The 23759-nt window shown below is 42.8% G+C and overlaps 1 protein-coding gene across 2 annotated transcripts in view; it reads right to left on the bottom strand.

Annotated features, from left to right (window-relative positions):
* Positions 1-794: 794 nt before the first annotated feature.
* LOC144604570 (MARVEL domain-containing protein 3) overlaps positions 795-23759 on the bottom strand; it is a 78903-nt gene continuing 55938 nt past the window's right edge. For both annotated transcript variants that reach the window (XM_078419161.1, XM_078419170.1), the window contains one exon: positions 795-1587. In XM_078419161.1, coding sequence (XP_078275287.1) covers positions 905-1587 — 683 coding nt within the window. In that variant the 3' untranslated portion in view covers positions 795-904. The remainder of the gene's footprint in view (positions 1588-23759) is intronic.

The following is a 23759-nucleotide window of genomic DNA, read 5'->3' as shown; positions in this document are numbered from 1 at the left end:
GACGAAGCGTCTCAACCCGAATGTTCACCCATTCCTTCTCTCCAGAGATGCCAGCCCCGCTGAGTTACCAACATTTTGTGTCTATCTTTGGTATAAACCAACATCTGCAGTTTCTTCCTACACAATATATATCATAATGATTTTTTTGTAAAATTAATAGAAATATCTTTTAATCTAAATTGTCACGAAACACATGTTTTTGAAAATAACTTTATTTAAAATACAATTTTCAAGGTAGCCTTAGAAAATAGATACTATGTTTCCAATACCTTAACTCAGGACCACATGTAAAATAGTTACTGCGTGTTTTTATTAGGTGTCAAGTTATTTACAATTCATGCAAACTATTTTCTACAAATAGCATCAGTAACTTTATTGTATGTACACTCCGTGGCAAGTGCACGGCTTTCAGTAAATTTACCACTGTAGTGCAGAAATAATTTGATTTTAAGTAATTTTAAAGCTGATTTTGTTCATCCAGCTTGTATGTACTATAACATGTTAAGATAGCAACACAGTGAAATGAGAAGTGTTTTAAACAGAGTGAAACTGCAGCAGCTTAAACATTGCCTATAATCCAAAAGGTTTTATTAAATCTGTATTTTATAGAGAACTAGACCAAGTGGACTCGTTGGGTCCAAATTTCTGCACTGATGCAGCATCCACTCCTCCCCCCTCCCCTCCCCCTCCCTTTCCCCTCCCCTATTCCCTCCCCTCCCCCTCCCCATCCCTTTCAACTTGAGACCTTCATAATATGAAAGTCTCAACTGTCTATCATCTAATTTTGATGAGGCAATGGACGTTAGTAGAGTATTCTTAACGTTTTCTGGTATTATGTCAGATTTCAAAATCTGCAGTATTTTGATTTCAGGAATTAAGATATATTCAGCATGAGGCAGCTACTTCACACAAAGGTTGCCAGGTCACGATTAGTCTTCACCTCCTGGTGATTTATACGGTTTTTATATTCATCTTCTTCCAAACTATGTTGAAATGAATTGTTTGCATTTATAATTTTCTTCAAAGTTCTCAGCGTCAGGAAACTCAGAACTGCACTTCCACAATACATGCCAGCAGAGATTATGCCAAATAATGCCACAGCGGCATCTCCGCCTTGAACATCACAATTCATAAAAGTGTAACCCCTTCCTGCATACAAACGGTGTCTTAATCTGCAAACTTCAGTGCTATTTACCTTAATTATGAGATGCAAGTAAAGTCCAATACCCACTATATACCCAATACATGCAAGAATGTTGAACACAAATTCAGCCATGAGAAATTTTGGAGAAATACGGTGAAGAGGTTTTGCACCACCCACCAAACAAAGAAGTGTGAGAGAACCCATGACAATGCTGAACGTCACCCCTCCATATACGCCAGGAGCTCTCATCTGAGTGAACTGCATATCAAGTTCCCGGATCTGCTTCAGCTCTGTGCCTTGGAAAGGGCTATATGCTGAATTAATGCTGAAAGAGCCTATCCCAAGGCCTCCCATGGACGTGTATCCAGACATTGCTGCTTGCGATGCTGCCACACAGATCAGGACCATGAGATTGGTAATAATTTCAGAAAACTGCAAGACACCTGCGAACAAAATATAAATATTTTGAAACCTCACAATCATAACATAACTTCACATTGCAAATACGAAACATTGGCCTTGCTCTCTCCTGGTTACTTAAAACAAAAATTATAGCACAGAATGGCTTCTTTGTGCTTATAGTCATAAAATGCCAGAGACCCGGGTCTAATCCTCAATACGTAGGGGTGATCCTGTCTGTGGCAGGATCCTGTGCTCCGGTTTCCTCCCACATTCCAAAGACATGCAGGTTTGTAGGTTAATTGGCTTTAAATTGTCCCTCGTGTGTAAACCTAGAACTAGTGTCCGAGTGATTGCTGGTCGATGTGAAATTGGTGGACTGAAGGGTCTCTTTCCATGCCGTATCTAAACTAATCAGTGTGGTCATTAACATTAACTTAACAGATTACCCAAGTATCTCTACTCTGATAGACCCCTTTATTTTATATCACAAATCTCAGTTTGGAGTTAGAAACCAAGCAAACAGTGTCACTCCACAACTTGTTTTTAATGAAATTAGTCGTTTCTTTTTCAATCAAATTTTCTGTTTTGAGGTAGTTGACAGCGTGGGTTTTCTCTGGGTGCTCCAGTTTTCTCCGATATTCCAAAGACGTGCAGGTTTATAGGTTAATTGGTTTCTGTAAATTGCCCTTCGTGTGAAGGATGCAAAAGTGTGATAATATTGAACTAGTGTACGGGTGATCGATGGGTTGGAGGGCCCATTTCCACGCTGTATCTCTAAACTAACAAATCACAACAATGACTATTTTGTGTCAGTCCAATTCTTCCACCCTACCACTGTAGGTTATTTTATACTTCAAATAACTATTTATTTGTTTTGGCTAATTCGCTCGTGTGTCAGACGACGTTCTGCCATCGCTTTGTCACAGTCAGTGCCACATCTGTGCCTCTGCGGAGATCGTCCGCAGTGCATGCCTCTCCGTCGGAAATCAGTAGGTGGGCCATTGTCTGTACCTCTCCACAGTTGCATTTGTCAGAGTCCAAGAAGCCTCACTTCTTCAGGTTGAGTCCGCAACATCCCACTCCAGTGCGGAGGAGGTTTAGGCCGTTCCAGGTAGTATAAGGCAGGCGGTGTCCTGGTGCCATCTGTTGTTTGGTTTTGGTACCTGGCACAGTTGGCTCTAGTTCCATGAAGCTGTTCCGACTCTTCAAGTGTTTCTTGGCATGTTGGTGATTGTGCAAGGGGTGACAGGGGTCTGTGTCTGCAGGCTAGGAGGGCCTCAGCCATAGGGAGAGATTGAGCAGGCTTGGAGCGCAGGTGGCTGAGGGGTGATCTACAGATGCGTATAAAATCATGAGGGGAATAGGTAGAGTGAATGTAGATTTTTTTTCTAAGTGTAGGGGAAATCCAGAACTGGAGGGCAGGCTTTCAGGTGAGATAGGAAAGATTTAATTAGATTCTGAGGGGCAGTTCTGGTCACCCCGCTACAGGAAGGATGGAGAGGGTGCTGAAGAGGTTTACCAGAATGATACCTGGATCAGCTACAAGGTATTAGCTACAAGGAAATGTTGGACAGTCTTGGATTGTTTTCACTGGAATATCAGAGGCTGAGGGGAGGCCATATAGAAGTATATAAAACTGTGAGGGGCATAGATAGTCAGAACTGTTTTCTCAGGATAGAAACATCAAATACTAGTGGGCGTAGCTTTACGGTGAAAGGGGCAAGTTTAAAGGAGATGTGTGGGGCAAGTTTTTTTTTACTTAGAATGCTTGAATTGTGCTGGCGTGGTGTGGTGGTGGCCAATATGATGGTAGCATTTAAGAGGATTTTGAATATACACATGGATCTGCAGGGAATAGAGGTATATGGAGCTTGTCTTGGCATCATGTTCGGCACAGACATTGTGCGTTGAAGTTTCCTGTGCTGCACTGATCTATGTTCTATGTTCTAAATGCTGAATAACTCATTATTTACTATCTAACGTAACATAATTTTAAGTGAAAATCAAAACCAAAACTGCAGATATTGGAAATTTGAAACAAAACAAAATTTGCTGGAAACTTTTATTCTGTCTGATGTACTGTGTATTTCCGGTATTTTCTGATTTTCTTACAAAGATTTCTTAATTTTAGTTTGGCAAGGTCTTTTAAAATTTTGGTGCCTCATAATACCTTACATGATAAACGTAACAATGAATTCATTTCTGAAGAAAAAACTATTTATTTTCTTAAATATCATTTAACAAAATACATACATAATGCAATTACTATTAATTAATAATTATGTTCAGTTCAACCAGTGAGCCTTCAGTTTTCCATTCACACCCAAAATATAGTATCAATGAAGGAAAAACATGTTTAAACACATCACATTTCATGGTTACAAAATATTTTGGACTTATTTTCTCATATGAAATATCCAACATGTAAATAAATGACCTTCAAAAGTATACTGTACCTTAATCTTATTATTACAAAATCTGAAGATACAACATTTTAGCTTCAAAAAGCACCTTAAGTGTTTTAAGTAAACTGTAGTTAGTTACATTTGGCACAGTGACTCGGATTCCTCATCTCTCAAACTCATTTGTAATGAGATTTTCTGAGAAACCCGAGCCTTCATTCTTCCTGCCAAAATGTAGACTTCACCTTTAACTTTTCATTTGCCAATTGCATATCCATTCAGCTATTTTTTTCATGCCTCCCAATATTCTGACAGTTCTCCTCGGTGTTACGATACACTCCAATGTCAGAGTGAAATTGTACTTATAATTCCCATGTTCAAATCATTTATGCCAACAACAAATACCAGGCTTCCCAATGCCGATCATTTTGGAATGCCATGACCCACCTTTTTCTTTTCAAACTCCTAATTTGCAGGTACTCTTTTGTGGCATTCTGCTACCTCACCTTTCAATTCCACATGAACTGACCTTGGACTACAATGTTCTTATTGCATTTTCAATTTTAAGCATCTTATTCCAGCATTATAAAAATATATTTAAGATTCATTCTAAGAAATGAAATCTATGAGAGGTTCAAAACTTTTTCAGTACAGTCAACTTAACAATATAAACATGCAAATATACACAAATGGTGAGTGAGATTCAAAATATTCATGTAACATTGTAGTAACCACAATAATAAACTAAAATAAATCACATTAAGCCTTCAACAAATTCTTGCCAGTACTGTCAATGACAATTATTCTTGTCATTTTAAAACCACTTTTCTCCTTTGCTAGGTGGAATGCCAGATCTTAGCAAAGTGAAGAGATGAAAACATTCAAGGTTTTTACCAGCTGATCTGTATTCTCCTCAAATTGTACACCTACATACAGCACAAAGATGTACACATGAAGAGCGACATTTCTGGAAAGTAACCTGTTGGAAATGTACTTTAGCAATGATCAGACCAGCGGCATAAAGATGGTTTAAAATACTGTTCTCCTTTTGCTTCATCTCATTGCATTTTCTACCATTCTACTGTTCAAACCAGAATCTCGAGATTGGTACTAACTTCCCACATAAACTGGAGTTACTTATACAAATAACACAAAAGTAAATAATGAATAATGTAAGAAAAATGTAAACAAGTATGCTAACCATTTCTAATAGAGAAACAATTTCCAAAATATTTCCTTCACATATATGTACCACAAAAATGTCAGATATTACAAAATATTAACTAGAAAAGAGCCAATACAAATGCAAAATGCTACAACGCAAATCGCATTTTGCATGTTAGGAGTACAAGGCACAGGTAGTTAGTTAATGATGTCTCTTCGTTAGGTGAATGATAATAAAATTGATATATACAAAAGGTATTTTCACATACCATACCTCCAGACCTCAAAATGTATTGCAAATACACTGACCAGTACATTGTGTCAATGTGTCATATCTAACTTCATAACATAGCTCCCTCAGAAATCCAAATCTCACTAGTCAAAAAGTAACAGCAACTTTTAGCACACTTAAAATTTGAACATAGCTTAATAACTTCCAACGTTAGTTTGTTTGATTTGTTACAATCATTTCAAGAGCAAAATTACAGAAGTCTTCTACTATGTACAGTTGGAAGGAAGGGAGAGAAAACCCAATGTACTCATTTCCTTATTATGTGTTTGGATCAACAAAACATCCTGGTGTCTACCTAAAAGGTTAAATACGAATGCTCACAAATTACAAACATATGAGACCCAGAATAAATCAATGCTGTTGTGGAGATTAATCAGGATAACAACATCAATTATTTGGATCTAAATGTTAAATGAACAGTCCATCCTTTACTAAAACAATTCTCCAGCCACTGATTCTGACAGAGAAAGAAATTTTGATGAGGAAATTACAGGTGTGTCCGGGAATGGAGAAGAGCGAAAGAAACTTGGTTTGATGCAGGATCTTGGAGGAGGAAAAGCATATTTGAGATTGCACAAAGTGAGAGAAAACAAGACAAATGTCAGAAGCATTGGAGTAAAAAAAAGAGAGAATACAGGACAGAAAAGGGACTATATGGCTAAACATTGACTGGAAAGGGGCTGGAGAAGGAATGATGGTAGAGCAGCAAAGGTAGGAGTTTCTGCGGATAATTTGAAAGATGCAGGATCAATTCATTTCAAAAAGGAAGAAAGATTCCAGGGGGAGAATAAGATGACCATGGCTGACAAGGGAGGACAAGGACAACATAAAAGCAAAAGAGGAGGCGTATAACATTGCAAAGATTAGTGGGAAGCCAGAGGATTGGGATGTTCTTAAAGAACAACAAATGGTAAATAAAAGGACAATCTGAAGAAAAGATGAAGTATGAATGTAAGCTAGCCAATAATATAAAAGAGGATAGGAAGATGTTCTGCAGATATATAAAGAGTAAAAAAGGGGCAAGAGGGGACATTGGGCCATTGGAGAATGATGCAGGAGAAGTGATAATGGGAAATCAAGAAATGCCAGAGGAACTGAAGAACCTTTTTGCATCAGTCTTCACGGTGGAAGACACCAGCAGTGTGTCTGCAATCCTAGAGATTCACAGGGTGGAAGTTAGTGGAGCGGCAATTAGGAAGGAGAAGGTGCTAGGAAAACTGAAAGGTCTGAGGGTGGATAAGTCACCTGGACCGGATGGACTGCACCCAAGGGTTCTGATGGAGGTGGCCTCAGATTGTGGAGCCATTAGTTGTGAAAATTCAAGAATCACTCGAGTTAGGAGTGGTTCCTGAAGATTGGAAAATTGCGAATATCACCCCACTATCCACGAAGGGAGCAAAACAGAAGAGCGGAAACTATAGGCTGGTTAGGCAGACTTCGGTGGTTGGTAAGATTTTAGAGTCAATTATAAAGGATGAGGTTACTCAGTACTTAGCAGTTCACAATAAAATAGGCCGAAGCCAGCATGGTTTTGTGAAGGGAAGATCTTGCCTGACGAATCTGCTGGAGTTCTTTGAGGAAGTTAATAGCAGGATAGACAGAGGGGAGGCTGTAGATGTTGCTTACCTAGATTTTCAAACCTTCCGATAAGGTGCAGCTCGTCAGGCTGCTAGGGAAGATGAGAGCCCATGGTATTAAAGGGAAGATACTAGCATGGATAGCGGGTTGGCTAGATAGCAGACGGCAAAGAGTTGCAAGAAAAGGCGCTTTGTCAGATTCTCTGCCAGTGACTAGTGGAGTTCCACAAGGGTCGGTGCTGGAGCCGCTTCTCCACGTTGTATATTAATGATTTGGATAAGGTGATTGGAGGCTTCGTGGCCAAGTTTACAGATGATGCTGAGATAGGTGGAGGGGCAGGCAGTGCAGAGGAAGCAAGGACTCTGCAGAAGGACTTGGACAGGTGAGGAGAGGGCAGAGAAGTGGAGCAAAATGCGGAGTCATGCATTTTGGTAATAAGAATAAAGGTGTAGATTATTTTCTGAAAGGAGAGAGAATCCAGAATTCAGGGGTGTAAAGGGACTTGGGAGTGCAGAACTCCCAAAAAGTTAATTTGCAAGTCGAATCAGTAATAAGCAAGGCAAATTCAATGCAAGCATTTATATTAAGAGGACTGGAATATAAAAACAGAGATGTAATGCTGCGGCTCTATAAGGCGCTGGTCAGGCCGCATAGTACTCACAGAGTACTGTGAGCAAATCTGGGCTCCATATCTGAGGAAGGATGTGCTGGGTCGAGAGAGGGTCCAGAGGAGGTTTACAAGAATGATTCCAGGAATAAGTTGGTTAGCATATGATGAGCACTTGACAGCACTGGGCCTCTACTCACTGGAGTTTAGAAGGCTGAGGGGGATCTCATTTAAACTTACAGAATAATGAAAGGCATAGAGTGGATGTAGAAAAGGTGTTTCCACTGGTGGGAGAGTCTAGGGCCAGAGGTCACAGCCTCGGAATTAAAGGGTGCTCTTTTAGAAAGGAGGCGAGGAGGAACTTCTTTAGTCAGAGGGTAGTTAATCTGTGGAACTCATTGCCAGAGGGCTGTGGAGGCCATCAGTGGATATTTCTAAGGCAGAGATAGTCAAATTCTTGATTAGAACGGGTGTCAAGGGTTATGGGCTGAAGGCAGGAAAATGAGATTAGGAGGCTGAGATCAGCTATGATTAAATGACGGAGTAGACTCGATGGGCCAAATGGCCTAATTCTACTCCTATAACTTGTGAACTTGTGACAATGACACCCAGGGCAGGAGCAGCTTCTCAGAGTGAAAATGGAAACTTTTCTCAGATTAAATTGCCAGATCCATCTTGTAAATCCAATTTGACACTCCTAATTTAAACAAGACCTGGAGTAAAAATAACTAAATATTTGTCTGTAGCCTGTATTTACGAGCATGAGGGAAAATTATTTTAACTACTGTACATATTCTTATTTTTCCATGATGTGTCTCAGATTTCCATCCGACCATTACCGTTAATATGCCAAAACTGGACAGGTATAAAAAAAAAATTTCATCAAGGTAATGGCCGTGACCCTAAGTAAAGACATTATTTAAAACCTAAATAGGAATTAACATCTCCCAGAGGCTAACTTAACCAATTTCCAGCCTCTGAATGTCTTGGGATTATACTTATCAAAAGACAATAGACAATAGACAATAGGTGCAGGAGTAGGCCATTCAGCCCTTCGAGCCATCACCGCCATTCAATGCGATCATGGCTGATCACTCTCAATCAGTACCCCGTTCCTGCCTTCTCCCCATACCCCCTCACTCCGCTATCCTTAAGAGCTCTATCCAGCTCTCTCTTGAAAGCATCCAACGAACTGGCCTCCACTGCCTTCTGAGGCAGAGAATTCCACACCTTCACCACTCTCTGACTGAAAAAGTTCTTCCTCATCTCCGTTCTAAATGGCCTACCCCTTATTCTTAAACTGTGGCCCCTTGTTCTGGACTCCCCCAACATTGGGAACATGTTTCCTGCCTCTAATGTGTCCAATCCCCTAATTATCTTATATGTTTCAATAAGATCCCCCCTCATCCTTCTAAATTCCAGTGTATACAAGCCTAATTGCTCCAGCCTTTCAACATACGACAGTCCCGCCATTCCGGGAATTAACCTAGTGAACCTACGCTGCACGCCCTCCATAGCAACAATATCCTTCCTCAAATTTGGAGACCAAAACTGAGAATATCAATATTCAATGGCAGATTTTTTCCACCAAACGATTAGGTTATGGAGTTTTCTTATGACATAGTTACATGATGACAGTCTGAGTTTTAAACTAGCATTAAAGATCCAGAATCCTGAGGCCTAAGATTAGGCTTTAAACATTGTTATTTGTATTATAAAAATGTCATCTTATTTTTATAGTTTATGTATATAGAATGTCAGATTTCATTGGCTGTGTCTCTGAGGTTGGCACATGTCTCCACATAGCAGAGGTCTCAGGAGACTTTGCATGTTCCGATGGTGTAGCTTGTAGCTCTCGATAAACTAAAACACCAAAAACCAAATTAGCAATGTAAACAATTATTAACATCATGGCAAAGATGGAAACAGCAACTTCTGTGCCTAATATGGCACATTTCACTGAGCTGTAGCCATGGCGATTGTAGAGTGATTCTCTCTGTTTGCACGTTTCTGTGGCATTAATTTTATGAATGAAGTGAAGATACAATGCCACTCCTATGATGTAAACCACTGCTGCAAGGGCCTTTGCTGCACATTCCATAATCGAAAAGGATGGGTATTTGCTGTGCAGCACTGAGGTCCTGTTGAATTGCAATATACATCCGACAATAAGAAAAGCCACGGAGAAAGCAAGCAGCAGAACACTAATCCCTACTGCACAGTACACAGTGGTCGACTTCATCGCGTTGTACACTACATCTAGCTGACCGATCTGCTGTACTTCGTGATTTAGAAATCCACTGTTGGAATAACCCATGTTGTAATAATAGGCACTCCCGAAGCCTCCAATACTAGCGAAGGCTGCAGAAGCACTCTAGGTTGCTGCAGCAATGATCAGTACCACCAGGTTGAGAATGATTTCAAACATCTGCAACAATCCTGCAACAACGAGATTGAGGAAGCTGTTAATGGGAAATGCAGCACCGGCAGTTTAACCCCTCACCAGAACAGAGCAATAGAGGAACAATGAGGCCATAACAGATTTGGTTCATTAACGATACTATATTAAACAGTTATGAAAATACTTAATTAAAAATATTAGCATTTACATTATTAAATAAGAAAATCTAGAATGAAAACAGAAAACAGTGGAAACACCTAGCATCTGTGGAAAAAGAACCAGTTTCTGTGTCGACAGATCCAGACTTTTTGTTCCTTTTCCAGCATTTTCTGTTTTGCTACTTTCTAATTGAATTTATAATTCTACCATATATAACTCAGCACAAAATACACTTTCTTTTTGTTGGTAATTTGTATTTCTGATATTCTATCAATAAAATCTATTATTTGAATACTTTTTTCCTGCAGTTATCAGGCTCTTGAACAAAACTCTCATGTTAAGAATGTGTTCCTGATCCCCCAACCTACCTCGCTGTGATCCTTGCACTATTTTTATCTGCAGTTTCCCCTTTGCTGCAACACTATTCTGTACTCTTTTACCTTTCTATTTTTTTTGCACAACCTGTAGTGGTGATGTGGTACGGTTTGCCTGGGATAGTAGGCAAAACAAAGTTTTTCATTGCATCTCAGAGCACGTGACAAAATAACAAACCAGACAAAATCAAACCTTTAAGTGTAAATGATAGCATTTATGTTTAATTAAGTTTAGTAAGAAATAGCTCAGTAAGAAAGACTGGTTTATTTTTCTGTTTCGGGCTCTGTCTTTTATTTTGGTGATACAATTCAGTTCAGGACTGGGCCCATCAGAACAAAATGGCAGATGCTTGAAATCCAAAAATGATGGAAGTAGTTAGATATGATTAATAAGCTAGTACTCTCAAAAACTATAGGAATCCACAAAAGGACACAAGTGCTGGAGTAACTCAGTAGGTCAGGCAGCATCACTAGAGAACATAGATACTAAAACATCGTTTCGAGTTGAGACTGTTCGAGTTCAAGTTCTTCAGGCTAATTGTGGGGAGAAGAAAGCTGGAAGAGGGGAGAGGCAGGACAAAACAAGGTAGGTAATAGGTGGCCAAAGGTGAGACAGGATTGAAGAACTGATGAAAAATAGTAATGCAAATGCTAATATTAATAACTAAGCATTTTCATAACTGTTTAATATAGTGTATTTCATGAACCAAATCTGTTGTCATTATGAGGCCTTAGAGAAAGTAGTAGGAGTGCGGAGTGGGGGGTGGGAAGTGGAGAGAAATAGGTGGGAGTCAAGGTGGTGCACAGCAGAGGAGGGGGAGTAGCAAAGGAGGGTGCGGGGGTCATAAAAGGGGGGGAGGGGGTGGGGATGGTTAGAGGAATCCACAGCCATGTATGGTTACTTAATCTCTCAGACCTTGAGAGTAAACATGGAAATAGAAGTGCAGCAAAAGTGTAAGTTATTCTAGCACATACCCAGCCCCATGAGGAAACACATTCTATTACTAGTGAATGAATTCACACCTCTCCATACAAATCAATAACCATTGCAGTTGAACATGAAAACTTCCCATAATTACAAGGAAAAGGAACGTCAGGAAAGTGGGATGCTTTTAAAAGTGTGCTGACAACAATGCATGGCATGCATGTTCGTGCAAGAATGAAGGATAAAGCAAGTGGTCATAAGGAAGCTTGGATTACAAGAGAAATATAGGCTCAGGTCAAAAAGGAGGCATGGGACAGGTATAGGCAGCTGGGAGCAAGTGCATCCCTGGAGGAACTGAGGTGTACGCTAAAGAAGGAAATCAAGAGGGCAAAAAAGAGAAGAGGAGAAAACTCTGGCAGATAATGTTGAGGAAAATCCAGAGATTTTATGTACATTGAGGGGAAAGGGGTAACCAGAGAGAGAATGAGACCCCTCATAAATCAAAGAGGTCATCTCTGCGTGGAGCCACAGGAGATGGGCTAAGTCATCAATTCATATTTTTCTTCTGTTTTTACGGTGGAGAACGACATGAAGACCAGAAAACTTGGGGCAGTCAATGGAAGTGTATTAAGGGCCGTCAGTATTACAGATGAGGAGGTGTAGAAGATTCTAATGCGTTCAAAGTAGACAAATTTTCCAGGCCTGATCAGATATGTTCAAGAAAGCTAGGGAAGAAATTGCAGGTGACCTGGTTGAGGTATACGAGTCATCATTAAATATAGGTGATGTGCTGGAAGACTGGAGGGTGGCATATGTTATGCCGATAAAGAAGGGCTACAAGGAAAACTCTGTAACCAGTGAGCCATTGTGTAATACTGTGTTAATTGTGTAATATATACTAGCAGCTTTATCGGAATTTAAAAACAAATTTTGAAAACAATGTGCAGCCTAGGACATTTTTTTCCTCTGGTAGACTTTAATTAGTCTTTTTCCCCAATACAGCAGTTACCAAAGGCTAGGAAATTAGTCCACATCAGAATTCGGGAAGCACAGCAACTTACAACCCAGAATGTTTGGACGTAAACGTAGACGAGTTGGATAGTAAGTTTGCAGATGATACCAAGATTGCTGGGGTTGCGGACTGTGCGGAAGAGGCAGTCACAGTATACAGCAAGATATAGATCGACTATTGAAATGGGCGTAATATGGCAGATGGAATTTAATCCAGCAAGTTTGAGATGTTTCATTTTGAGAGTTCAATTATAAGGGGGAAATCTTCAATTAATGGCACGACCCTTAACAGCATTGATGTCCAGTGGGATCTTGGAGTCCAAGTCCATAACTCCCTGAAAGCGGAAACACAAGTGCATAGAGTAGTAAAGAGGGCATATAGGATGCTTGCTTTCATAGGTTGGAGCATTATAAGAGTCAGGAAGTCATGATGTAGCTTTATAGGACAATGGTTAGGCCGATGGAGAGGGTCAAAGGTTAAAGCAGATGTGCAGAGCAAGTTTGTTTTTTTACACAGATGATGGTGAGTGCCTGAAAGGCGAGGCTAAGGGTTGGCGGTTGAAGCAGATGTTAGTGGCATTTAAAAGACTATTGGATAGGCATATGAATATATAGGGAATGGCAAGATATGGGTTATGTGCAGTAGAGAAGTGATGGTCTTGGCACAGACATGGTAGGCTGAAGGGCTTGCTCTTGTGCTCCACTGTAACCATGTACAACTTTTGTGTGATATTTTGTTCCTCATAGAGTCTCACAGTGTGGAAATAGGCCCTTCAGCCTAACTTGCCCACACTGGCCAACATGTCGCATCTAAACTTGTCCCACCTGCGGCATTTATAATAATAATAATAATAATAATAATATTCATTTATTGTCATTGCAACGAGTACAACGAAATTAAAAAATAGCCAATCCTGATGGTGCGTACAAACATATATGCAATAAATGCAAAAACAAATAAATACATAAATACAATTAAATACAATTATATTAAGTACAAGATTTTTTAACGGTGTTGCCTAGTGCAAAGGTAGTGTTCAGTTCTCGTATGGCCCTGGGGTAAAAACTGTTCTTAAGTCTGTTTGTTCGGGATTTGATCGACCTGAAACGTCGACCAGAGGGCAGATGAACAAACAGACGGTGGCCGGGGTGGGATGGATCTTTTATTATTTTGCCTGCTCTACTGAGGCAGCGTAGGCTGAACAGGTGCTCCAGGGAGGGCAGTGAGCAGCCGATGATCTTCTGGGCCGTCGTGATGACCCTCTGAAGGGCCTTCCTGTCCTTTTCTGAGCAGCTGGCATACCATGTGGTTATACAGTATGCCAGCACACTCTCGATGGAGCAGCGATAGAAGGACAACATGAGCTTCTCCTGCATGTTGGTCTTCCTGAGGATCCTGTTTTTACGCACCGTCAGGATTGGCTATTTTTTAATTTCGTTGTACTCGTTGCAATGACAATAAATGAATATTATTATTATTATTATTATACTGTTTTGATAAATATCAGGGGATCTGGGCATTTGTATCTGACTTTCCCATGGTCCTCTGAACAAAAGCAAAATATATTGAAAATATGGCCTTTTATTGCTCTGAGCAGCTCTGCAGATCACCGTAGTGTTCAAATAAATTTCAGTTTGCGCAGGAAAATTACACGCCTAAACAAATATAGACAATTGACAATAGGTGCAGGAGAAGGATACTCGGCCCTTCAAGCCAGCATCACCATTCAATGTGATCATGGCTGATCATTAACAATCAGTACCCCGTTCCTGCCTTCTCCCCATATCCCCTGACTCTGCTATCATTAAGAGCTCTATCTAGCCCTCTCTTGAATGCATTCAGAGAATTGACCTCCACTGCCTTCTGAGGCAGAGAATTCCACAGATTTACAACTCTCTGACTGAAACGAGTTTTCCTCATCTCCGTTCTAAATGGCCTACCCCTTATTCTTAAACTGTGTCCCTGGTTCTGGACTCCCCCAACATTGGGAACATGTTTCCTGCCTCTAACGTGTCCAATCCCTTAATAATCCCCTCTCATCCTTCTAAATTACAGTGTATTTTCGGAAGCGGAAGTGGCGGCGCCTAACGGCTGCGGCTCGCTAGCAGTCTGTTCGTCTTTTTTCCTTTTTTTTTGTTGTGTGTTGGTGTTGGGATGGTTTTTGTATTTTTTTTTTGGTTGTGTATGTGTGGGGGAGTGGTGGTGTGGGTGGGGGGGTGGGGGAAACTTTTCTCTTCCTCACGGCGCGGGGTGCGGCTCGGCTGCGGGGCCTAACATCGCCCGGTGCGGCTCGGCCGCTGGACTTTACATCGCCCGGTGCGGCTCGGCTGTTGGACTTAACAGTGCCCGGTGCGGCTCGGCCGCTGGACTTAACAGTGCCCGGTGCGGCTCGGCCGCGGGACTTTTCATCGCCCGTGCGGCTTGGCCGCTGGACTTAACAGTGCCCGGTGCAGCTCGGCCGTGGGACTTAACATCGCCCGGTGCGGCTCGGCCGCGGGACTTTACATCGCCCGGTGCAGCTCGGCCGCGGGATTTTTCATCGCTGGTGCGGCTCGGCCGCGGGACTTAACATCGCCCGGTGCAGCTCGGCCACGGGACTTAGCTGCGCAAGGCTTGGTCGCGGGGCATTTCATCGCCCGGCTCGGCCGCGAGACGTTTCAGCGCCCGGTGCTATTCGGCCACGGGGACTTCCATCCCCTTGCGGGGACTGTGCGGGTCGGTCGGGGACGAGCTGTCTGTCCGTGGGCGTGGGGAAGAGAGTGGAAGTGGGGAAGAGAGTGGAAGTTTTGTTGCCTCCATCACAGTGAGGGGGTGTTTGGAGTCACTGTGATGGACGTTTGTGTTGGGGTTATGTGTCTTGTGTTCTTTTTTTCTATGACTGCTATGTAGTTTCGTTCGGTACTTCGGTACCGAATGACAAATAAAGCTCTGTTATAAAGCTCTGTTATACAAGCCTAGTCGCTCCAGTCTTTCAACATATGACAGTCCCGCCATTCCGGGAATTTACCGAGTGAACCTACGCTGCACTCCCTCAATAGCAAGAATGTCCTTCCTCAAATTTGCAGACCAAAACTGCACACAGTACCAGGTGAGGTCTCACTCGGGCCCTGTACAACTGCAGAAGGATCTCTTTGCTCCGATACTCAACTCCTCTTGTCATAAAGGCCAACATGCCATTAACTTTTTCCACTGCCTGCTGTACCTGCATGCTAACTTTAAGTGACTGATGAACAAGGACACCCAGATCTCTTTGCACTTTCCCATTTCCTAACTTGACACCATTCAGATAATAATCTGTCTTCCTGTTCTTACCACCAAAGTGGATAACTTCACATTTATCCACATTAAACTGCATCTGCCATGCATCTGCCCACTCACACAACCTGTCCAAGTCACCCTGCATCCTCATAGCATCCTCCTCACAGTTCACACTGCCACCCAGCATTGTGTCATCCACAAATTTGCTAATGTTATTTTTAATCCCTTCATCTAAATCATTAATGTATATTGTAAATAGCTGCAGTCCCAGCACCAAGCCTTGCGGTCCCCCACTTGTCACTGCCTGCCATTCTGAAAGAGACCCATTATTCCCTACTCTTTGTTTCCTGTCTGCCAACCAATTTTCTATCAATGTCAGCACCCTACCCCCAATACCATGTGCTCTAATCTTGCCCACTCATCTCCTATGTAGGACCTTATCAAAGGCTTTCTGAAAGTCCAGGTACACTACATCCACTGGCTCTCCCTTGTCCATTTTCCTAGTTACATCCTCAAAAAATTCCAGAAGATTAGCCAAGCATGATTTTCCCTTCACTAGGGTCTCTTCTACATCCCGCAGCTCCGCTCTTGCTCCCCCTCCCCCCACTCGCAACAAGGACAGGAGCCCCCTCGTTCTCACCTTCCACCCCACCAGCCAGCGGATCCAACATATCATCCACCAACATTTCCGTCACCTACAACAGGACCCCACCACTGGCCATATCTTCCCATCCCCTCCCCTCTCTGCATTCCGCAGAGACCGTTCCCTCCGCAACTCCCTGGTCCACTCGTCCCTTCCTACCCAAACCACCCTAACCCCGGGCACTTTCCCTTGCAACCGCACGAGATGCAACACCTGTCCCTTTACCTCCCCCCTCAACTCCATCAAAGGACCCAAACAGTCTTTCCAGGTGAGACAGAGATTCACCTGCACCTCCTCCAACCTCATCTATTGCATCCGCTGCTCTAGATGTCAACTTATTTATATCGGCGAAACCAAGCGCAGGCTCGGCGATCGCTTCGCTGAACACCTGCGCTCGGTCCGCATTAACGCATCTGATCTCCCGGTGGCCCAGCACTTTAACTCCCCCTCCCATTCCCAGTCTGACCTCTCTGTCATGGGCCTCCTCCAGTGCCATAGTGAGGCCCGCCGGAAATTGGAGGAGCAGCACCTCATATTTCGCCTGGGCAGTTTGCGGCCCGATGGTATGAACGTCGACTTCTCCAACTTCAGATAGCTCCTCTGTCCCTCCCTTCCCCTCCTCCTTCCCAGATCTCCCTCTATCTTCCTGTCTCCACCTATATCCTTCCTTTGTCCCACCCCCGACATCAGTCTGAAGAAGGGTCTCGACCCGAAACGTCACCCATTCCTTCTCTCCCGAGATGCTGCCTGACCTGCTGAGTTACTCCAGCATTTTGTGAATAAATCGATTTGTACCAGCATCTGCAGTTATTTTCTTATATTCCCCTTCATAAATCCATGCTGACTCGGAACGATCCTACTATCCAAATGTTCCGCAATTTCCTCTTTCATAATTGACTCCAGCATCTTCCCCACCACTGATGTCAGGCTAACTGGTTTATAATTTCCCGTTTTCTCTCTCCCTCCTTTCTTAAAAAGTGGGATAACTTTAGCTACCCTCCAATCCACAGGAACTGATCCTGAATCTATAGAACATTGGAAAATGATTACCAATGTGTCCACAATTTCTAGAGTCACTTCCTTAAGTACCCTGGGATGCAGACCATCAGGCCGTGGGAATTTATCAGCTTTCAGTCCCATCAGTCTACCCAACACCATTTCCTGCCTAATGTGAATTTTCTTCAGTTCCCCCGTCACCCTAGGACCTCTGTCCACTAGTACATCTGGGAGATTGTTGGTGTCTTCCTTAGTGAAGACAGATCCAAAGTAGCTGTTCAACCCATGTGCCATTTCCTTGTTCCCCACAATAAATTCACCTGCTTGTCTTCAAGGGACCCACATTTGTCTTAACTATTTTTTTCCTCTTCACATAACTAAAGAAGCTTTTACTATCCTCCTTTATATTCTTGGCTAGCTTACCTTCGTACCTCATTTTTTCTCCCCGCATTGCCTTTTAGTTATCTTCTGTTGCTCTTTAAAAGAGTCCCAATCCTCTGGCTTCCCACTCATCTTTGCTATGTTATACCTCTTCTCTTTTATTTTTATACTGTCCTTGACTTCCCTTGTCAGCCACGGTTGCCTCTTACTCCCCTTAGAATCTTTCTTCCTCTTTGGAATGAACTGATTCTGCACCTTCCGCGTGGACGTCGGAAGCTCGCAGATCCCTGGGTAGAGGCCGACCTCGGGAACTCCGGCAGCGGCAGCATCTTCGCCCCTATGTCGAGGCTACTGTTTGGGGGCCTGTAGATAACTCCCAGTAGGGTCTTTTTGCCCTTACAATTCCTCATCTCTATCCATACTGATTCTACATCTCCTGATTCTATGTCACCCCTTGCAAGGGACTGAATATCATTCCTTACCAACAGAGCAACCCCACCCTCTCTTCCCACCTGTCTATCTTCTCGATAGATCGTATACCCCTGAATATTCAGCTCCCTGCCCTGGTCCTCTTGCAGCCATGTCTCTGTAATTTCCACATCATACTTGCCAATATCTAACTGAGCCTCAACCTCATCCACTTTATTTTTTATACTTTGCGCATTCAAATACAACACTTTAACCTCAGTATTCACCTCCCCTCTCACACCAGTCAGTATTGGCCCTGACCTTACTCTCTTATCCCTTCTCGAACCTTCCTTCCCATTGATTCGAGTCTTTTGCAACTTTTCCTGTAATCACTTCCCCTTTAACTCCATCTTTATATTCCCAATTTGTCAACCCCTTCCCCCCCCCACTATTTAGTTTAAACCCACATGTGTCGCACTAGCTACAGTATATTGTATATACAATATATGGATGGGTGCAGAATCAAAACTGAATCAAAACATGCCACTTGTGACCGAAAAGTTACGTCCAAGCACATCTAATATTTATGGCTGCAGAATATACAGCTATACAACTTGAGTTCACCAGTCAAATCTCATAATGCTGGTGTCAAAATTTACATAATACCAACACTTACATAATACAATGCATGCCATGCAGATGGTGGTATTTAAGAGGCTTTTGGAAAGGCACAAGGATGTGCAGGGAATGGAGGGATCAGGATCACATGAACGCAGAGGAGACATGCAACTTGGTATCATATTCGACACAGATAGTTCTCACAGGCCTGTTCTCGCACTGTGCTGTATTTTGTTCTATAGTTGTGGCTCAACAGCTCTTATCTGAAAATGACCTGCCAAAACCAGTTTGGTTTCAATATTTCATTGTTGAAAGAAGTAAATTAAGTTACAGTGCAATATGAAGAATATAATACTATACTCTTTTTCTTTCTTTCATTGTCTGCTGCTTATTTGTATTATTTGTTTGTAATTAATACTTATTCTTGAACCTGAAAGTCTTAATGATCATAATTTCCTGCAGAATGTACAAATTACAATAGACAATAGGTGCAGGAGTAGACCATTCGGCCCTTCGAGCCAGCATCACCATTCAATGTGATCATGGCTGATCATTCTCAATCAGTACCCCGTTCCTGCCTTCTCCCCATATCCCCCTGACTCCCTTATCCTTAAGAGCTCTATCTAGCTCTCTCTTGAATGCATTCAGAGACTTGGCCTCCACTGCCTTCTGAGGCAGTGAATTCCACAGATTTACAACTCTCTGACTGAAACGGTTTTTCCTCATCTCCGTTCTAAATGGCCTACCCCTTATTCTTAAACTGTGGCCCCTGGTTCTGGACTCCCCCAACATTGGGAACATGTTTCCTGCCTCTAATGTGTCCAACCCCTTAATAATCTTATATGTTTCGATAAGATCCCCTCTCATTCTTCTAAATTCCAGTGTATAAAAGCCTAGCCGCTCCAGTCTTTCAACATACGACAGTCCCGCCATTCACAATCAAGGTACAAGCAAATCCTTTGTAATTCACTGGAAAATAACGTTATTTTAGAAAGTTGTGCTGTAAGAATTTAGATTTCACTTTGATATGATATTTACTAAAGTTCAGTGAGATTTTAGCATCAGTAAGTTCTCCAACAACAGGTTGATTGACATGTTTTCACATCAGATAGTTCTGAAGCACAGTAAACCCTCATTATAACAGACCATGGGGGGGTGGGGGTAATGGTGTCCATTTTTGCCGATTGTCTGCTATAACCAAGTAAGGGATTATCATTGCATCAGTAACAGCGGGACAGGCAGCATCTACGGAGAAGGAATGGGTGAAGGAATGGGAGTCTTAAGAAGGGTCTCAACCCGAAATGTTACCCATTCCTTCTCTCGAGATGCTGCCTGTCCCGCTGAGTTACTCCGGCATTTTGTGTCTACCTTCGATTTAAACCGGCATCTGCAGTTCTTTCTTACACATCATTGCATAAGTTATATAAACAAGGAACCGCAGATGCTGATTAATACACAAAATGCTGGAATAACTCAGCAACATCTCTGGAAAACATGGATAGGTGGCGCTTTGAATCGAGACCTTTCTTAAGTCTCAGTCTGGAACTGGGCCTGAAATCCAGGTGAGTTGATGGCCCCGGCCATCCCTGGGGGAAGAGGGAAATATGGCCCATGGATGGCTGGAGTGCAGGTAAAGGTCAGCGCCGTGTGGCCTGGAAGCATCTGAGGATGCTTTGTGGGACAGGGAGGCTTCGGCAGCCCGAACTGGAAGCATTCAGGGAGGCAGTGTGAGCCAGGGATGGCGTCGGCATTCTGACCTGGGGGTGAAAGTCAATAGGTCCATCCGCTTTAACCAAAATCCATTATAAAAGAAGTGTGTAACAAAGAACTGCAGATGCTGGTTTAAATCGAAGGTAGACACAAAATGCTGGAGAAGGAATGGGTGACGTTTTGGGTCGATACCTTCTTCAGGCTGAAGAAGCCTGTCTCGCTGAGTTACTCCAGCATTTGTGTCTACCTTCCATTATAAAAGAGGTAGGTATTAATGAGGGTTTACTGTTTTGATAGTTGTTTCTCTCTTCACATTTGGATATTTCCAAATGTTGTTGTTCTTCCAGACGAGCAAGTGTTTACTTCTGGAGCACTGAGTACTTCCAACCAGACATGCCAGGTGACTTACTCAAACTAGAAAAGATTGGATTTAACTGGAGGCCCTTTTGCAAATGCGACTTCCTCTGCAATGCCTCCCTTGCATTCTTTCATGCCACTATCTGACCAACCCAACTAAGCAGTTCTAAGTTTCTAAAAGTAAATGTTTAGGGTGCAGACTATGGCTAGAATTGATCTTGAAGAAATTAGGCAATCCTTTTTATGATTTTTCTTCATGCCATGCTAATTGCTAACTCTTCAACACATACAATCTTTTGGAACATTGTATCCTGAATGTGTCTTTCACATATTTTTCCTCTCCAAGGGAAGAAACTGCTCAGAGAGCTTATAACTATAACCTCCTGTACAGCCTTCCCTCCAACATTGTAATAAGCTCAAGAGTCAGTCAAGAAAGTTTAATTGTCATATGCACTGGGGATGGAACATTAAAATTCTTACTTTTCGAGCTTAACAGCTGTATTATTAACATATAATACAGAACAATAAATATACAATGATCAATAATATACTGTATTATCAGTAATTCTAAAAAAACAATAATAGTGCAATACCAAAGTATAAAACCAAAACAAAGTCCGTAGTAGAGCGTTGCTGAGCTAAAGTTGTGGTTAAGGTTTTGTGATTTGGCTTATGATCCTGATGGTTGATGGGAAGAAGCTGGTGACATCTACCTTACTGCTCTTCAAGAGCACCAACACTAGCTTCTTGATGTCAAACTGCCTGAACATATCAGTATTCCCCACATTGATGTAATTGTCTGCCATGCCCTACTCTCTGGTGAATAAAGACGCAAAGTATTTAATTTGTATCTTACCTAGATCCTGACTCCAAGCATACATTTCCTTTTTTTATCCTTGATCCTACCTTCTCCATGGTCACTCTTTTTTTAAAAAACTATATTTTAAAAATCTTGAGATTTTCTTTAATCCTACTCACCAATAGTATTTTCTAACTCCTTCCCTTCTAGATGCCTGCTTGAGATCTTCCCTGGTTGGTTTATATTCCTTAAAAACCCTACACATTCTCCACCTGCACCTTCTCCAGATGTCAACTTATTTACATCGGCGAAATCAAACGCAGGCTCGGCGATCGCTTCGCTCAACACCTGCGCTCAGTCCGCATTAACCAATCTGATCTCCCGGTGGCTGAGCACTTCAACTCCCCCTCCCATTCCCGGTCTGACCTTTCTGTCATGGGCCTCCTCCAGTGCCATAGTGAGTCCCACTGGAAATTGGAAGAACAGCACCTCATATTTCGCCTGGGCAGCTTGCAGCCCAGTGGTATGAACATTGACTTCTCCAACTTTAGATAGTTCCTCTGTCCCTCTCTTCACCTCCCCCTTCCCAGATCTCCCACTGTCTTCCCATCTCCACCTTTATCCTTCCTTTGTCCCGTCCCCTTGTCATCAGTCTGAAGAAGGGTCTCGACCCGAAACGTCACCCATTCCTTCTCTCCTGAGATGTTGCCTGACCTGCTGAGTTACTCCAGCATTTTGTGAATAAATACCTTCGATTTGTGACAGCATCTGCAGTTATTTTCTTACACTACACATGCTTCCCTTTTCTTTTTGACCAAATTGACAACTTCTTTGATCATCCAAGGACCCATGACCTTTCCATCCTTTTATCTCCTCCTTACTGGAAAATGTTCATACCGCTTTGTTGCAAGCTGCTCAAGCGAAAAATTAGGTGATGTTCCTCCAATTTGCATTGTCCTCACTCTGACATTCCAGAGGTAAGAATCCAAGTCTATCCTCCCTCTAGCTGAAACCCTCTAATCCAAGCAGCATTCTGGTAAACCTCTGCACCCTCTCCACAGCCAACACACCTTTCCTGTAACGGGGCGACCATAACCGCACACAATACTCCAAATGCAGCCTCACCAAGTCCTATAGCATCATGACTTATTGACTCTGAAATTCAATGTCCCTAGCAATGAAGACAAGCATACCATACATCTTCGTTTCCACCCTATCTCCTTGTGCTGCAACTTTTGGTGAGCTATGAACTTGGACTCCAATATCCTTCTGCACTTCAAAGCTATTAAGGCTCTTACCATTAATTGTATACTCTCTGCTTACATTCAACCTCCCAAGGTGCAACACCCCCCACGTGCTCAGGTTAAACTCAATCTGCCATTTACCTGCCCATTTCTGCGGCTGATCTATATAATAATAATAATAATAATAATAATAATAATAATAATGCATTGTAGGGACATACGGATTGGCCAGGTAGTCTAGAACCCTCGGATTGGTTTACGGGTCACGTGGTGCGGGAGCGCGAGGTATTTGAGTGCCTGGCGCCAAACTAGAGTTAGAGATTAGATTAGCGAGCGATGTTAGTGTTAGTCCAAGAGTAAGTACGTTGCGTTTGTCACGGGTTTTATCGACAATAAAGTCTTTGGATAATATCGCTCGTTTGGACTCACTACATTGGTGACCTCGAACGTAAGAATCGAAGCAGCAGCATGTCGCAGGCGGGAGCGAGCGCGGGCGAGATTCATCTACCGCTGTTCTGGGCCCATCAGCCGCACCTGTGGTTTGTGCAGGCGGAATCGCAGTTCCATCTTAAAAGGGTGGAGGAAGACCAGGAGAAGTACCACCACCTGGTGAGCTGTCTGCAGTCGGAGGTGGCCGCGCGGGTGGGTCAGTACCTGACCAGTCCACCCCAAACGGGGCAGTACGTGGGGCTCAAGAGGCTCCTGCTGAGGACTTTCGGCTGGAGCCAGAACCAGCGGGCTCTGAAGCTACTCCATTTACCAGAGCTGGGGCAGCGGCTGCCGTCGGAGTTGATGTCCGAGATGCTGACTTTGATGGGCGACCATTAGCCGTGCATGGTGTTCGAAGCGGCCTTTCGGGAGAAGCTACCTGGGGACGTCAGGTTG

This window comes from Rhinoraja longicauda, chromosome 2, assembly GCF_053455715.1.
Source record: "Rhinoraja longicauda isolate Sanriku21f chromosome 2, sRhiLon1.1, whole genome shotgun sequence".
NCBI lineage: Eukaryota > Metazoa > Chordata > Chondrichthyes > Rajiformes > Arhynchobatidae > Rhinoraja > Rhinoraja longicauda.
This window is presented reverse-complemented; position numbering and strand designations above follow the sequence as displayed.